Below are 17835 nucleotides of genomic sequence, written 5' to 3' on the forward strand. Positions count from 1 at the left end.
GAGAGAGAGAGAGAGAGAGAGAGAGAGAGAGAGAGAGAGAGAGAGAGAGAGAGATCAGCACCTGAGCCTTCGTGATGTGGCACTTGCCAGCAGCACCCTAGATGAAGCAAGGACTTTTTGGAGGTGCAGAGAGGGAGGAAAGAGCCCTGGCTCCCTCAGCCACACAGCTACCTAGCCCCAGCTAAGGGCCGGCACAGGGCTGAGTCCTGAGGACTTCAAGGTATTTCTGGGCCTGAGGACAGATGGCCATGTCCAGATCTGGGGCTTGAAGCCCCCTCCTCCTGAGACTCCATTAATCTGCGGGTGGAGCTTGCTCTACGTGTGGTACAGCGGGGGTCCCGAGTGTCCCAACCCCTTTCCTGCCTGTTACAGGCCCTTCCATCTGGCCTCCTTTCTGCCCGCTGTGTGGTCTCCACCCCAGCCACCCCCAGACAGGCCTATCTCCGCTGGTCTGGGAGGACGCCAGGAGAAAATGCCTACAGAGTGCTGAGCTCAGGCCTGGCACAGGAAGGCACTCAAAGAGCAGGGAACAAGTGCACTGCTGCCCCGCCAGCTCACCCCTCATCTGCTGCATGCCTGCAGGACCATTGGATGGAGATCCTCACCCACGGGGCTTCTGGGAGTTTGGCCGCACTTGTAAGAGCTCATGCTGGCTGCCCCACACCCCACGCTGCAGCCCCAGCCCCAGGCAGTAGTGTCACATCTGGGGCTAAAGTTATTGTCACAATTAATGGAACACCAAAGAGCCTGCCAGATGATCCCTGTCTGTTTCCTGCCAGCTTGATCAGAGTCCGCTCCAGCTGTCCCCACCGGTGCCAATGGCCTGGCCCCACCCTGCCAGCCCCAGAGTGAGGGCAGATGCCTGCAGTGCTTGGGTCCCTGGAAATAAATGCGAGGGCAAAGCCAGACCAGCCTCCACTTAGCCTCCCATCCGAGCTGCCTCTGCAGCTGACCCCTCATTCTGTCCCTCACCCTGATGTTCTCTGGGCAGAGCAGATGTGCAGCTCTGGGTCTGATACGTTCCTTCTCTGAGCCACGGGTGTTTCATCTATGAATGTTTGCTCCTTCCAGCTACTCCAGTGCACGGTGAGGGTCAAGGGAGATACAGACAGTAACATACCCCCTCCCGTAAGGCAGTCTTCACTCTAGCTGCTCATCGCAGGCAAGACACAGGACAACCCAGTGAGTGTAGACGGCAAATACAGCCTGGTTAGTACCTGAGGTCTAGGTCTAAGCAGAGCAGCTTAATCTCTCAGAGCTTCTCGTTGGCCAAAGGCCCTTTCTATGCATCACCCTATGTAACAGCACAGAGCCTGCTCTACAGTCATCTCGTTATAAATGAGGAAGTGACTGGCCCGAGCCATCCCACTGGTCAGAGAAGGCAGAGCTCCTCCATCTTGGAGCCTCTGGCTATGTTCTGCCCAAGCCAGATCCCTGGCCCCTCTCATGCTCCAGAGGGGCATTGAACAAGCTACAGTGTGAGAGAGCTGGTCAGAGAGCTTCATGAGCCAGCTCTGAAGGCTCTTCTCCTCGCTGGGTAGGAGAATCAACAGATAGCCCCTGGACAGGAGCATGTGCACTCCCTCCGACCCCAAGCTCAACTTGCTCAGTTTAAGATGTGAACCCATGTAGTACATTCCTCTCTGGGAAACTCCCAGCTCCACATGGAACACATCCTTCCCTCAGTGGACAATATGGATCCACCCTCACCCCTTTACAGGGAGGTCAGACAAGCCCTCAGCACCTGAGGAACATATGGGTTCTACATGGGCTCCAGTCCTAGAGAGACCTGGGTTTGAGTCTAACCACCAAAGAGCAGTAAGCCTCAGCAGTCTCACCTGTGGAATGGGCTACCATCCTGCAAGAACTTGCTCCCAAGGTGATGTGAACATGAGGTTTTATCAATAATTTCTAAATCTCAAAAGAAGTGAGAAGAGGCTAAGTGCGCCTGGCACGCCATGAGCAGCAGAACCTTCTGTCACCAGGTATGAGCCTTCCCAAAACAAATCCAGGTTCTTATTAACCTAAGGGCCAAGTCCCTGGTTCTGGGTCAAGTCAGGCCCACCGCAGGCCCTTCCTTAGGACAGTCACACCGAGCTGCCTTTCTCGGGTACCTGGCCTTCTCCCTTAGAACTGAAGGCTACAGCTCTGGGGCTGGAGAATTATGGCATTCAGGCTTGGCCCTGCCAGTTCCCAGAATGCTGTGTGCTGAGGAGCTCATGGCTGTGCCTCAGCCCACTGCTGCCTGTGATGAGAACCCAGAGGGGCAGAGCGGAGATTCATCCTGATCCCTAAGATGAAAAAGGAGTGGGTCCCTTCCCAGGCCTGAATTGGTGCCGCTGTCATCATTGGGACAAGCGAGGCCCTGTCCCCAGGGCCATGAAAGCCTGGCTGGACCTTGTTGTCCATGTCTCTGTTGCCATGGCTCCAGATACCCTGGGCCTGGCTGTGGCAAGCCATGATATGCAGGCCCAGGGTACAGATATGAAGATCCTCAAACCAAGGGTCAGACAGAAATCAGGGGCCAGTGCCAGTGCTGGCTCTGTGATCCCAAGGGTCCCAATGACCTAAACTGCCAAGAATTATCCACTGTCTCCCACTTCTGTGTGCCCTTGAATGAATGAATGAATGAATGAATGAATGAATGAATGAATGAATTCACTTCTTGGAGCCTTTCCTTCCTCTGGATCTGTGTGATGCTAAGATTCGGAACTCCAATCACACAACTCCATCACTCACCCCGTGAGCAGGATACGTGAGCCAGCCCCAGTCTCCGTGGATGGTTGATGTGTCCAACAAGTTCACTGTAAAACATAAGACAAGAGGGCATTAGGCCCCTGCGATCCTTTTCCCAGCCAGAGCCAGCGGCCATTGCTTACTCTGAGCTGCCCCTTTCCAGAAGCTCAGGGTTCCCAGCCCAGGCAGCTGTCTTGTCCTTGCTAGCCTATCTGATCTGAAGTCTAAGTCCTGCCTCTTTCTTGACAGTGCCCATCAACCCCCAGCCAACAGCCTGGTCACCATGCCAATACTAAAGCACATACTGCCCAAGCCCTGGGATTCCTGGAATAGCTGGATATACAGAGCTGGGTCTGGGGGCTCCTGCAGGCATATACTGGTATCCTGGACTGGCCTCTTCACCTCTTTAAGCCCCAGCTCCCTCCGTTGTGGAATAGGGGTGGTGTTCACCCCCAGTGCCCTCTAAAGAGGTGATAGCATTTACACCATTAAGTCTCACTGTTCACCTGAGGACAGGCACGGTTTTAAGGTCCACAGTGTCCCCAGGGTGAAGCCTGGCACCTGCCAGACCACTGAGGACAGTGGTGGGAGGGCTGTGGATGGGTGAGAGCTGCTTCCTGATGCACCTACTGTGTGCTAAACTCTGCCGGGGGAACCTCAGGTGGCACCTTGCCTGTGATAGTGTTTCCTGACAATCCAAAGGAGTGAACAGTATCACTTCCATGTTAGGAATGAAAGATGTGTTTCAGAGAGGTTCTAGAACCGGCTTAGAAGCCCAGGGGTGGTTAGCAAGGTCACACAGAGAGAACTACCACTCAGCAGAGAGGCAGGTTCTCTGGGAGGGGAGTGCCTGGGTAGAGGGGAAGGAGTTCTGACTCAAATGCCAGCCTGTTCAAAGTCAGGCCCTGTGCCTACCCGGTGCAACCTGCGAAAGCACCCGCCTTTGGGGTTAGGTATTCCCAGGCCCTTGTCGCATCACAGGTGGTCCCCACTTCTTTGAATCTCAATTTCTCCATCTTTAAAATGTGTCAGTAAGACCTGGGGGTTCAAACGCAGGCAAGGAAGCCATCTGTAAAACATGGGGCCAGTGTCCGTGCCAAAGCCAGTCCCTGCTGACACAACCTACATCCCTCCCTATGCCTCCTCATTCTGCCCTGCTCAGAGAACAGAACTCCAGTCCCAACTATCTGTACCTGCTGTGTGTCCCAAGGTAAGTACCTTCCTGTCTCTCGGACCTGCTTTTTTATTGCTATGATGTTGGCTGTACCCAAAGCCTTTAGTACAGAGTCCCATAGCCTTCCATGTTTTTTATTGTTTGTTTGCTTGCTTTTGTATTTTTCCTCCATGCGTCTCCTTCCCCAGCCAACCCCAGCCAACCACCACAGGCCTCCATCTCCCACAGTGGAATATGACCCAGTCAGGTCACAGATGGTCAAAGCGGGGCCTCTTGGAACTTTCCCTGAGGGGGGTGGGGTATCCTGCTTGCAGTTTGCATAGCTAGCTCCCATTTGGCCCTCAAAGGTGGAGACAAGTGTCATCGGGAACTGTGGAGTGAGGATGCTCTTACAGACTCATTTTCTTCTTCCTTCCACCCTCCTACTCCAATGTCAGAAGCCTGGCTGAACCAGGGAGGTGCCTCTGCACTCCTTCCTGGGTCCCTAGGGACCGGGTGGGATCAGGACCGGAACAAATGTCCACCGAGAAATGTCCCCTCTCCTGAGCCAGCCCTGTGCCAGGGGCACAGGCAGAGAGAAGGTTTCCCGTCTCCCTCCCTCCTTTGCTCTCAGGCAATAGAGAGAAAAGTGGGTCAGGCAAGCTCTTTCCTCCTGCCGGCTGGAGGGAGGGAAAGGGGGCTGTATTGTAGCTCCCCCTCAAGACCAGTGGGGCCCCATTAGGAGAGAGGGTGGGGAAAGGGCAGCCAGGGGTGTCTCCACACTAGCCAGTATCCTGCATGTGGGTCTCAGGCCTGAGGTTCCCTTCTTCAGACAGAGAACAGCATAGTTCAGACCTGTCCCTGCACTGGAGGACTCTGGACAAACATCCATTGCCACAGAGGCTCCCCCTGGACACCCTGACTTCAGGGCCACCTTCTGGGACTGTCTGTCCCCAGGAAGTCCCAGCACACCATCCAGCCTTCAGGTAATCCACAGATAAGTCAAAAAGCCAATTCTATTGGATTCACAACAGGATACGGGAGGCTAGAGTTGTTTGCTATGACTCCTTCTATACCCTTCTCTGTCCCTCCCCTCCTGTCTGTCCTTTCCCTCTGGAACATTGCCAGCTTCTATACCTCACATCGCCATCCATAGGCGTATGGGGGAGAGTGGGGTGAATCTCAAGGGACAGCCCGTGCCAACACAGGAGGCTTGATAGGGACTCCGTGGAATCCCAGTCCTGGCCCTGCCTGGCTTGGTCTGAGGCCCTTTGGAAATCTAGACCTGGTCATACAGCTGGCCGATTTCCTCTCCTGCCAGACCGTGAGATTGATTTCCTCCTCTGGACTCATCCCCTATTTGGAAAACAGAAGGCCTGGACTCCAAGGCTTTTAACTGAACCCCTCAGGCCTCAGTTTCCTCTGGAAATGCCCACAGGCAGTCCTCCTGGGCTCCCTGGGCAGGTCATTCAGAGGACCACACAGGCCGTCAGGTGCTCAGCAGCAGAGACAATTCCTTGGCGGCTCCTGCCTGACCATGGAAAGCATTATAAGATCCTTTTTCTCTCCAGTACTGTCACCTTCCCCCATTCCATTTCGCTGAGACTAATACTTAAATTGATTCACATTCCCCGAGGACACAGTGCGTGATGGGGAGGCCAGAGAACCGGGGTGGCCCAGGGACATCAGGCAGGACGCGCAGACTGACTTAGAGACCACCCCTGAAGTGGAGGGAGAGTCACCCGTAAGGACCTGGCGCCTGGTGTGGCTCGAGGAATCTGTAGGCGCATGACTGCCAGGTAGCCTCTGTAAGCAATGGGCAGATAGCCAGGCTGGGCACTGTTACCTCCGTTGAGCCCCAAGTAGGAAGAGAGCCTCTTCCCTAAGTCCCAAGGGTCTCCCCAGCAGGTTCTGGCTCCTGAACAATACAAGAGCCATGCCATAAGGGATTGCTGGGTGTTCCACGTGCACACCAGGCCCAGGTCTCCATCATCTGGCCATCTGGGTTGTGTGGATCACCCTAGCTTGTCCGGGCACTCTGCCAGTTCACCCTTGGTCATACCCCTGACTGTAGGCAGGTCTCTCTCCCTTTCCCATGACTGTCTTTTCTCCAGTTGGGGCTTCTCTGTTACATACATTCCCCTTTAATAGCTATCTGTCTGCAACATGGGAACCTGGGAAAAGCCACTACCATGGGGGCTCTGGGTCCCACAGCCTGGGTCTCTGGAAAGTGCTGCTGGCTCCTCCACAGAACAGTTGAGGTATGGACGTGGGGTGTGGAGCTGACTCCTGGAGGCTTGCTAAAGACCCCCTTAAACATTACTGGGCTAGTAACACCCCTCCACCCCAACCCACCGCAATCCACTCCATGCCACTTGGCCTAGCGCTAGGAAAGCTGTTCTCTCGGGACACTGTTTTTCTGACCCTAATTCTTCCCTGTTTAGAACACCTCCCCCAAGCATGTCTCATAACTACATAGGCAGCCAGCGGTGCTTGCCCACCTATCCCTTAGCTGCCCTGCAACACCCTCTCCCACCCCACTTTGCTTTCCTGGGGGTGGGGGGGACAGTACTTTACCTATGTCAGAGTGCATGTATTTCTCCGGGCATGAATGCAAGCCTGAGGGTCTGTTTCTGTTTGTGCCGCAGCATCTACATGCATATGTGGGTGTCACACATACGCACATGTGCATGTGTGTGTGTGCATGTGCAATGGCTGCTCTGCTGTGTGCATGATGGAGAGGGGGGCAGTGCCATCCACGCAGGAGGTTCTGATAGCCTGGGTCTGTGTGGATGAACCCGTGGGCTGAGTGGGCGCCCCGAGCTGAGTATTGGGACTCCGGGAGCTCTCTGAGCAAATAGTTCAGCTTGCTTGGGAGCAGTGGACACGGCAAATCCAGCCTTCGTGGTGAGACTGGCTATAGTCCTAAACAGTGGTCTTGCACAGCATGCTAAGGAGAGTCTACAGGAGCTGGTCTGGGGGGCAGAGCCCGTTGGTCTGATTGCAGTGTCCAGTGGGACCTAAGAAAGGATGTGGGTGGGCAGCCTTAGAGCCAATCTCAGCTCTGGGTTTCCTTCACTAGAAGTCATTTTCCAGAGTCTTTTGGTCCGGAGGACTTGGTGCCCCTCCCACCTTCCTGGGGCCCCGGGTGAAGGGACCACCTGGCTTTGACCCAGACAAGACCCTGTTCTCTGAGCCACCGTGCCTGTCTCTCCCAGCCCGTTGCTCTCTGCACCTCCTGCCACTGGGGCTTCTCCTGGGTATAGGCGTTGCTTTTCCCTGGCCAGCCTACGCCCCCACCCCACTCTCAAGACACCCATCATCCCGGTGTTTCTAGCCCCCTGTTCTCTGTCTGGCCCCAGCCAGTTCGTGGCCTTGTGCTCAAAGCCATCCTCAGCCCCCTTTCCTTCAGTCCTCTGTACCTTGTCCCCGATTTTTGGATTCTTGAGTCTCTCTGTCCTCCCGGTGCCTGCCAGTCCGTTCGGTCCTCGGTTCCCATCCCTTGCCTTCTCTCTGAACCCTCTCTCCTCCATGCCTCTTCTGTCTTCTGTCCAGTCCTGTCCCCTTGTCCCCAGCCTCCGATTCTCAGTCCCCAGGGCATCCTCCCTCCGCCCCTGCCCGTGTCACCCTGCACCCAGGCCGGCTAGGGTCGAGGCGGGGAAGTTGCGCCCCGGGCAGCACCGCCCCCGCCCCCGCCCCGCCGCGCCGCTCACCTTCGCCGCGCCCCGCGGACACGCAGGTGGCCGCCGCCGCGGCCGTGACGACCCAGAGAGCGGGGGACAGGCGGGCCCGGGCGGGGGCCATGGCCGGGCGGCGCCGCGCTCCTCGGGCTCGGCCCGGCGGCCGCGCGTGGCGCGCTCCTGCCTCTCCCGCACCCCGGCCGGCGCACACGCGGCTCAGCCGCACGCGGGCACCCGCGCCCGCCACCGCCCCGGGCGGGGCCGCCCCCGCGCACAGCCAATCAGCGCCGGGGCGGGCGGGACGCGGAGCCCGCACCGCGGCCACCGGCCGGCAGCACGTGCACACGCCCTCCCGGGCCGGCTCGCGCCTGGGGGCGTTGGCCCCGTGCCACTCGTGGACCGCACCTCACGCACGCGACCTCGCTACTGCGGCCGGCCTGGGGATGTCCCCGTGGACGCACGCGGGACGCACTGCCGGCTCGCCCACTCCTGCCCACGCAATACCTCGCGGGGGACCGCGCGTGCATGCTTTCTAGTTCCTGGACCCTTAGACAACTCAGAGGTACTTGAAGTTTACACATCGTTCTGCCTCCCCACCTCCAGGACTGGGTGGTCACCGAGGATTCAGAGAGGCCATACAGATGGGTGTTCCAGAGAGCTGGGCTCCCTGGCTGTGTGGCCTCAGGCAAGTTTCCAACCCTGGCTGAGCAAGTCTGGAATCACTGTGCCCTGTGCCCCAGGGCTGTGGTGAGAGTTCCGTGAAAGGGCCCAGGTAAGCTCCCAGCATCCTTGAAGGGCACACAGTCAAGCCGGCCAGTGGTTGAGGTTCTCTTCCTGCTCCTTTCTTACACGATGCCCCTAACGCCAATCCATCCTGGGAGGGTGGCAGGCTGGTGGGGGGGTGTGTCGTGTCAGGTGGTGCAATGTCCCCCTGGGGAGGACCGACCGCAGTTCAACCATCTGAGCAGCCTCTGGAAACCAACCCAAAGTATGAGTACCAGTGAGAATGGGACCTACCAGTTCCTGATTGGCACAACCTTCTGCCGAGGTCACACAGAGTGGCAAAGACCACTTGGGAAACACATACAGACATGCCCTCTGGGTTAGCCCTTTCTTTCGGGGCATTATAAATGCACCTGCTCTAGTTTAAGCCCCACACGTGCCGGCAGGGAGGAGGAGGGAAGGAAACTAACACTCAGAGAGCCCATCACGAGCCTTAGGTCCTCCAGCTAGTTGCAAAAGAGGGATCCAGAGACCTTGCTCTGTATCTTGATCGCAGAAGGGGCGGGCCAGTGCCATTTCAGAACTCCTTCAAGCATATCGAACTGACTATCTCAAAAGTGTAGTGAGCCACCTGTCACCAGAGACATTCAAGTCAATGCTAAGCTAGAGATTGTCAAGGGGGTTGGGGTAAAAAGAGGCAAATTTGACTGGGCCCAGGGCGGTGAACTCAAGTACCCATGTGAGACCAGCAGGCATCCTCATGGTCCTAGCTGGCAGAGTGACTGGCTCCAGTGATAGTACCAGTGGTCACATGAGCTGGGTTTGGTGCGTTTTCAAAAGCAGGTATGTATTGGAATTAGTTTCCTGACTTTGAAGGTCAGAAGTTGCTACGGTAAAACCCAAGGGTGAGCAATCCTGTGAGGAGAGACAGACAGCCTTAGCCCAGCAGAGCGACTGACTGGACAGTGACTGGGGACAGCTGGAAACACTTGAGGAACCAGGAGGAGGGTGCCGGGGGACATTCTCAGTCTTCCCTGGGTTAAGACTACTAGAGCCCCCGAGACATGTACAATCCAGTGTTCCCAGCTTCCCCTGGGATACTAGAGCCCCTGAGAAGTGCTCAGGTGTGTGCTCCCGTAGGAGTCTCTCTGCCCTGAGCTCTACCGTCCTGGGTGTCCAAAGGCTGTGGTGGGAGAAAGAAAGCCATTGAATGTGCTTCTGCAGGGCCCTGGGGTGAGGAGGGAGAATAGCCATAGGGCTCTGGGATGCCCACAGATGGGCTGGGGTGGGGCTTCCAGGCATTGAGCACACTCAGGCTGTCTTCTCAAGGAACCCCTACAGCCAGACCCTTGACCTGACACAGGCAAATACAGTGGGAGTCTATCGAGGACCAGGACAGAAGAGGAGCTCTGAGAGACACATGTGCAGTCTGGCTGCAGTCTGGCACATGTGTGATCTGACAGCTGAAGTCCTGTCTCCTCTCTTGATGCTTGCTGACCTACTGGAGGGTAGTCAGGGTCTTCCTGCTACACCACAGATGATGCACAGGGAGAGCTGTTGAATGAGGGTGGCTTCCAGACCCTTCGGAGAGGAGATGGAGCGCTCGCTCTCTTACCAGCACAGTGAAACCTTCAATCTGCAGAGCTGACAGCTCAAGGTGGGGAGGATAGAAGCCGGGCTGAACTGGGGCCACCTCTGGAGTGGTCCCATCTCTTAGACCCACCTCCACCCTGGTTCAGTAGGGCCAGAGGGGGATGGGCACTCTACCTCCATGCCTGGGAAGAGTCTGAGATCTAGAAAGAGCTTCCTCAGGCTTCAGTTTCCATTTTGTCACAGCTTCCTGGGTTGTTTTTAGGGTTGCAAAGGGCATGGAGGAGCCTGCCATTGGGCTTCCTCTGGGAGGGTGCCTAGCTCCCCATAATAAGATGTGACCTTGGCCTTGAAGCTTACGAACTGAGAAGGGAGGCAACCCTATCTATGGCTAAAGTCCCACAGCCGACAGAGCCTGCTCTACAGGAGACTCAAGCTTGATTCTCTACCTGAGTCCAGTCGAGAGTGTTTAAGGCAATGGATGCCACATATGATTCAAACTATCCAATGTTACATTTAAAAAGTAAATGAAATAGTGAAACACAATGTAAGAATACACACATACATACATACATACATACATACATACATGTATAGACCGGATGGTGCCTGGTATAGAATGGTGACTAATGAATCAGTTTACTTATTCAGCACATGCCTGGGATCCCAGCCTTTGAGAAGCAGTGGCAAGAGGATCAGGAGTTCAAGGTCATCTTAAGCTACAGAATGAATTTGAGGCCAGCTTGGGCTACATGAAACCAAGCTTCAAAACAACAACAACAACAACGACAAAACCAATTCAAGTCGTGACCTTAGCAGTTGTGTTTGGTTCTGTGGGGTGGTGCCAGGTTTGGCCGAAGCCCCAGCTTCTGTTTTTCCTGAGATGTAGTGTAACCGTGAAATGGATAAGCAGGCAGCCACCACACTCCCTCCCTCATAGGGGATATTGCAGAAGCTATAGGCACCGAAACTTAAAACCAAATTTACAATTTAAAAATACATATCGTTAAAATCCCTTTTAGACATAAATGTTGCATGTAATTAAGTTTTTTCTTTTCTTTTCTTTTTCTTTTTGTTGGTGACTCAGAGTCACTCTATGAACAAAGAATCCTTGGCTTGATGTGGAAAATGATCCAGAGATAAACTAATCTAAGGTAAACTGTCTTAGAAGAGCAATCTAAGACAGGTGTCCTTGGGGACACCGAGGTGGGCAAATTGACTTGTCCTCCAGCTAGGTGACCCCGGGTGGCTCTGCTCTCTCCCCACCACAGGCTGTCGGTTGCCTGTTCCCTCTGCTGCAAAATCTCCTCCTAACTTGTGGTTTCTCTTTCACTTCAGGCTTAAGTGGCCATCACTGCCTTTAGAGTCAAATGCAAATCTGGAGTCCATGGGTTCCAAGCGGCGGAAACCCAAGGAGTGGAGCCTGGAGCCCAGGCTGCTTTCAGGTTCCGCTTCTTACCCCAGGCTCTTCCAAAGATGTTTGTTCTTAGGATATCGGTCTTCAGGTTGGAGGGTAAGAGAGGTGTCGTTATAAATGCATAAGAGGTTTATTAATGGCCAGGCATGCACAGACTAATTGCTTCTTCCTGTTTATGCACAATCAATCACTTCGATGGTGGGAACCACAGGCAAGCACAGAGTGGATCAGAAAGATGTCCAGATGGGGAACGACCTCAACTGATCCATCCTTCAAGTTCAAGACTTTCCTGTCAAAACAAAACAACAGCAAGAAAAGCCAACCCAAACATGCTTGACCCCTCTCCCCTGTCCCACGGCTCCCACCCCAGCAAGTGTGGGTGGGAAGCCTGCTCTCACTGTGCCTCGCTCTCATCTTGGCCCCTTCTCTTCTGCTCAACTCTCCTCTCCTTGTGATGCAGTAAAACCTCCCGGTATCCTCAGTGCCACATGGCTTATACCCTTGGTCCCCTCCAAGCTACACAAGCTTGGAACCTGAACATCATGCCCTGTGATGAGAGTGTCAAATGAGCCTGGACCACAACCGCATCCCATCTTCATGTCTGATGCCTCTAAGCCCCCATTATCATGTTGCTTGTATGTTGTACCGTTGGATCTGAGCACACTCTCTGGGCCCCTCTGGCTACTTCTCACTGCCTAAGATCATAGTCAGCCAGACCCATCCCTTTATCTCTTCATTAGATCCCTTCCAGGGGCAGCTGCTTTGTGTGGATAGAGAGGTCCATCCCTTATGGCTCCTGCAGGCTGGTCCAGGAGCTCTGTGTCAGCTCTTGCCTTCTATCCACCTTCAGCCACAGCTTCACTCCATGTCTCCTCTTGGTCTTTTCTGCTAGCACTGAGCTCCCACTGGGAGATCTGACTATATAAAATAACTCCTCCCTGGTTGGCACTCCCCTCCCTTCTGTTCTTGCAGGACCTTAAGACCTTAAGAGGGGTCTCCTAACATTACTGCCTGGTGCTGTTTGGCCATAGTTCCCTTTGAGACTTGAGACAGACCTGCAACTGAAGCTCAGCCACCTGATGACCTTGTGACTTCAGGCAAAATCTCTGAACTTCCTCTCTGGGGCTCTGTGCAGCCAGGGAGTGGAGAGGGGGGAAGCTACTGAGAACTTTCCACATCTGGAATCACGTGACAGCTCATGCACTGTTCTTATTAATCTTAATAGCAGCCCTTTGAAGTGAGTTCTATTCTTATCTGCATTATCTCTATAGAAATGAGAACCGGGTGGGGAGGGGGGGTGACATAAGTTGTCCAAGATGTCACAGCTGTTAAGTGGCAGACTCAGATCTGCCTGGTTTCACAGTGGGAACACGTAGCCGTGAGGTCCCCAGGAGGGGTGGAGAGCTAGAGCACTGAGAGGGTGGGTCATGGAGGCCTGGGAGGGAGCTGACACCATGCAGGTCCAGGCTATTGATTTATGAACAACCAGGCCTACTGGCTGTCCCTTGACCCGATATAGAACAGCTCATAGCCTGCGGAGAGGCCCATGCCGGGAAACCACAGGAAAGGGCAGGGTACTGTTGTTGAGTCCAGAGACCACAGCTGGGCCTGACCTCCCTGCTGCCATGGAGCAGAGCAGGCCTCTTGGAGCAGAGCCAGGGCATGGGACTCCTGGGTAGCAGCAAGAGAGGTCAAGAGTTGTCGTCGGGATGAAAAGGCCACACCACGTGCTTTGGCTTTGGCCTTAGACCTAATTCTAACTCCAGGCAGGGCCCTTGCTGTGTGGCTTTGGAAGGACACTTCACTTCTCTGAGCTTTTGTCCTGGTTTGTAAAATGAGGACATCAGCACCCGGCCTTTAGGCTTATGGAGATTAAAAGGGGCCCCCAGCACATAGTAGACCCATGTGTCTCACCACTCTGTGCCTGTCTTTCCCTGCCCATCTCAAGACCTCTCCTGGAGATCAGGAGGGAGCAGGCCATGGCTTATCAGCAGAAAGAGATGCGTTCATATCTCTGATATTAAAAGATAACCTTTCTGTCACCCTGCCTTGTTGGAAGAAGAGCCCACATGGCGTTCTGACAGCTGGGAAGGGAGCAGCTCACTGTGTGTTGTGATGGCTTCCACAGAGAGACAAAGGCAGCAGGCCAGTGCGTGGTGACAGGATCCTTGCTAGAGGTGGGGTGGTGGTATCGCTCTAAACAAAGGGGTAGCTGAGGAGGGGGCCAAGGAGACAGGACCCAGACGTGGAGGCTAAGCAACCTGATGGCCTGAGCCTGCTTTTCATTGTGAGTATCAGACAGGGGGTGGTGGCCTGCTAGTTCTGGGAAGGTCTAATGCCAGCATCGTAGCCAGGTCCGTGTGGCATCAGCTACCCTGCCAGCTACTCCCATCCAGGCTTGTCAGCAGCTCGGGGGAGGAAGTGTTGCCCTCACTGGCCCTGAGGCGCTGGTGGCCATCATCAGTTGCCAGTCAGCAGTCAGTGCTGTAGTCCAGGGACCCTTGTGGGCAGCTTCACCTTGCCTACCTCAGGGGGATATTCTGTCACATGGGCAAAGGCCCCACCCATGTTCTGTGGGGTCTGACAACCTGGGGCACACAGACTCCCTTTGGGGCATGCCAGAGTGCTGGCTGTGAGGTGAGACAGACCAGGACATCTAGTCACCAGTTCATGACAGTGGAAGACAGCACAGGGACAGTGTGCATGTGGGAGCAGAGGCAGTGACTTCAGGAGAGAGGAGATGACTTCCCCGAGGCACCTCAGCCGATCTCCCATTCCTCATTCAGTGCTCTGGCCTCTCCTGGAAACCATCTTATCATGGAGTCACTGCGGACAGAGGAGGCCGGGCTTTGGGTCTGCAGCCCTTGCCAGTCCCCGTGATTAAGAGGAGTGTGGCACTGTGAAGCCCCAGTGGAGCAGGGAGGGACACACAGCTGATAGAAGCTGTCATTGGTGAGGTGTCCATGGTGGCTGGGTGCTTTGCAATGCTCCTGTGCACTGGTCTGGCACCAAGGCTGCAAGAGTCTCAGACCATTTATATGAGGCTCTGTGGAGATTCATGGTGGGAAAGTGACCTTCTGGAGATCAGGATGGGCTAAGATGTGTACCTCAGGGTGCCAGCCCTGTGTAAGCCCCATCAGCTGAAGGCATCCTCAAGATGGCTTTCTTGGAATAACTTGGAAACTAGAGATCCATTAATGCCTTTGTTCTTGAGGTGCCATTTTTATTTGGAATTGCCTCAAAAGCGGATGTGCACCCTGGCAAGTGATGGAGAATCAGGGACAGCCCTGCTCTGCCCCTCCAAGGAGCCCAGGACTTCAGGGGGCCCGGCCTGAGGTCCCTGTGTCCAGGGTGGCTGAACACCTACTAAGCTAAAACTGCAGCTCAGGGTCATCTTTGAGGGAAGGAAGGCAGTGCCTGCCCATTCTTGCTGCCCACTGGAGATGGGGCTCAGGCAGGGCTGACAGACAGCTCCTAGTGAAAGCCTGGGAAGGGGCTGGCTGGGGACATGTGGTGACAGGTCCATGGTGGCACAGGGTCTCCATGGGGAGTTTTCTGGGGCTACTGTGACAGCCTCATCTCTGGCTATGGGAGCGTATGAGGTGGACACAGATTCATGTCTCCATCCCCGTGGCTTCCTGAACAAGAACACAGGTTCAACACAGTGTCTCCTCTCCAGGAACCCTTGAGATTCACCTGTCCTCAGAGACCAGTGGTCACATCTATCCTGGTTTAGAACTCTGTGGCATCTTCTCTCCTGGTTACAGCTTCAGGGGGCTTTCCTGCCTCCACCCGTGCCTCCCCAAAGCAGGGCATTTCCCTCCATCTCAGCTGTAGCAAAGCCCCTGACCCAGGAAGAGGCTCCCCCTCCGTGTGTGTCCCCTCCCTGGAGTTCTTCCCACATCTTGTGGGCTTTGGGCCACACACATGAGGCTGGTTTTGCTTACCATAGACCAGGGCAGGTGTCAGCTTACACATCACCTTCTTCTTCAAGCTTTTCCTGGGCCAAAGCTCTAATGTTGGGTAGAATGAACCCACCAGCCCCCCATCACATACCCTTAGACCAGTGGCTCTCAACCTCCCTAGTGCTGCGACCCTTTAGTACAGTTCCTCATGTTGTGGTGACCCCCCCCCCCCAGCATAAAATCATTTTTGTTGCTACTTTGTCACTGAAAGTTTTATACTGTTATGAATTGTAATATAAATATCTGATAAGCAGGGTGTCTACTATGCGACTCCTGTGGGGGGTGTGAACCACAGGTTAAGAACTGCTGCCTAAGACTATCTGTCATTCCAGCAGGGTGCTCTCAAAAGCAGGTGGCTGTGCGGTTTGTCGTGATGTAGGACTGAACCTCAGCACCGGCCGCGGTGACACTTGCTCATTCGTTTACCAACCCAAGCTACAGGCCCAAGAATTGCCCTTGACAAAGGAGCAGGAGTGAGGCGCCCAGATAAGGGGGACTGTCAGCCTTGTGTCTGTCCTTCCTGGCTCAGTTGGATGCTAACTCCAGTGAGTTGGACAACCCTGCTAGCGATGCTGGCTCTTCTGGCTACCACTCCCAGGTTCAATCCTGGATTCCAGCCGACCTTTAAAGTTCTCTGCCTCCCTCAGTTGTGAGATCCCAGCTCCCAGATCTCACTTCCATCTTGGATCTGCACATCCTCACTTCACACCCAGCCTCTTGTCCGACATGCTGCTGCTGCCGGGTAGTCTGAGAAGTGGCCCTAATCCTGGAGCCCACGAAGACCCTACACTGGGTTTGGGCTTATAGAAAAGCTTGTAAAACCCTTAAAAGCTTAGTTTAGGCCCCGCCTATTCCCCACTAGGGGAAGGGGTTGGGGGCTGGGCATGATGAAGTTGTCAGAGAAGGATGGTGCTAAAGATGTAAACGAACCCATGAAATCCCGGTTGACAGCCGTGACCGCTGTAGCTCCAGCCATTAAGCACGGAGCTTTAGCGGTCCTGAAATACACCTGGGGCGCTTGTAGCTGTGCCTGCTCAACACACAGGCACACATAGCTGTGCATGAGCACACACTGCTGCAGCTCAGAGGGCTGAACAGAGGGGAGGAGGAGGCGAGCAGCCCCTTAAGGCGGTGGGCACAGAGGAGCCAGGCTCTGGCCTCCAGCCCAGAGCACCTTGCAATCCGTATCCTCTTCAGGCCATGTTTGATCCATGTATGCAGCGCTCACTCATCCTCTATGCCCTTCTTAAAAGGCCGTGGTTCACATGCTACTTAATTAACATCGTATCTCCTTGTCCCTCAGACCACCCTCCAAATGCATGGCCGATGCCTGGCACCAAAAGAGATGCGCTGGGTGCCTTAGCCGTCAAGGAACAGTCTGGAGAAACGTCGTTTGTCAAATCTTCCTGATGGAGCTGCAAAGCCTGGGTCTCCCCCTTGGTTCGGACTCCCACTCACTACTGGAAAAGCTTCTATCCTGCCCTGCCTTTGGGAGTTCTGTGAGTTTGTCTGAAATCGAGTACTGGGTGTCAGTGGGCAGTGGCCTCTTTGGCCTGGCAGTGGGCTCAACACTTGCCTGACGTCCCTGCTGAGTCATCTCTTATCATTTCTGGTCATCTAGAACTAGACAGGCCCATGGAGGTGCCAGAGGAACGCTGCCACTGCCCGGGTGGGGTAGGGGCTCGCAGGAAGGGTTCAGGTGACCTCAACTATTTGCTGTGGCCTTTCTCTAAGCTGGTGTGTTTTCTCTCTCTCTCTCTCTCCCCTCCCGTGCTGCTTTCCTCCATTCATTGGATTCAGCTTCCAACCACTCAAACTTAAAAGACTCCCCAAGGAGGGCATGGCGCCACATTGCTGTAATCCCATCGCTTAGGAGGTGGAGGCAGGGTTGGAGGTTCAGAGCCAGCTTGACCTGCATAGTGTAGCCCTGTCCCCCAAATTCAAAGCCTCCTGTACCGCCCCCCCCCCCAGGTCAACCTCTGGAATGTCCCATCTTCTCAGACTGACCCTGGTGGCACAGCCGTGCAGTCAGGGGTACTTTGGCCCCTCCCGAACAACTTTTTTCTCTTCCTCCTACAGTCCTTGGAAGCTCATCTTTCTATGACAGGCAAGGGACTTCTGTCCTTCTCAGGGGTCGTGTGTCACAGATGACAGGAAGAGTGTGTCAGGGACCTTTATTTTGAAGTTCACAAGCAGAAAACTCCCCCTCCATGTGGGCCTGATGGTAGCTGGTAATTAAGAGCAAAACCCAGAGGCCAGGCAATAGCAGGAGAGCAGTCCCTTCTGGCAGGGACAGATTCCAGCTGCCTCTAAGTAGTAAGCCATCCTGTCAGGAGGGCCTGACAGCAGGGTTTTAAAGGGCGGTAGACATTTGCAGGGGACACTGAAGTGCAGGCAGTAACTGAGGACCAGACTTGGGCTTAGGGCCCCTGGTAGAGGTTTTGAAGTCGTGGGCGGGGCAGCAGACATCTGCTGGGATAAGAACCAGAAGCCGGGAGCTTTCTCAGCCCATTTGTAAGATGGCCCCCACATCGGATCATCTGTTAATATAGTCATCTCCTGAAACATCGC

General features: G+C 54.8%; 1 protein-coding gene across 3 annotated transcripts in view; it reads right to left on the reverse strand.

Annotated features, from left to right (window-relative positions):
* The window catches only part of Epha8 (EPH receptor A8), a 27751-nt gene extending 19965 nt beyond the window's left edge, over positions 1–7786 (reverse strand). For 2 of the 3 annotated variants that reach the window (XR_004121140.1, XR_004121139.1), the window contains exons 1-2: positions 7603–7786; positions 2740–2804 (exon numbers count right to left, since the gene is read on the reverse strand). Coding sequence is in view for 1 of the 3 variants with exons in the window: in XM_031379117.1 (XP_031234977.1) it covers positions 2740–2804; positions 7603–7693 (156 nt within the window). In the remaining 2 variants the exon portion in view is untranslated. The remainder of the gene's footprint in view (positions 1–2739; positions 2805–7602) is intronic. The other variant, XM_031379117.1, reaches the window with a different exon arrangement.
* Positions 7787–17835: the final 10049 nt, after the last annotated feature.

The sequence above is a fragment of the Mastomys coucha genome, unplaced genomic scaffold, assembly GCF_008632895.1.
Source record: "Mastomys coucha isolate ucsf_1 unplaced genomic scaffold, UCSF_Mcou_1 pScaffold18, whole genome shotgun sequence".
NCBI classification, from domain to species: Eukaryota; Metazoa; Chordata; class Mammalia; order Rodentia; family Muridae; genus Mastomys; species Mastomys coucha.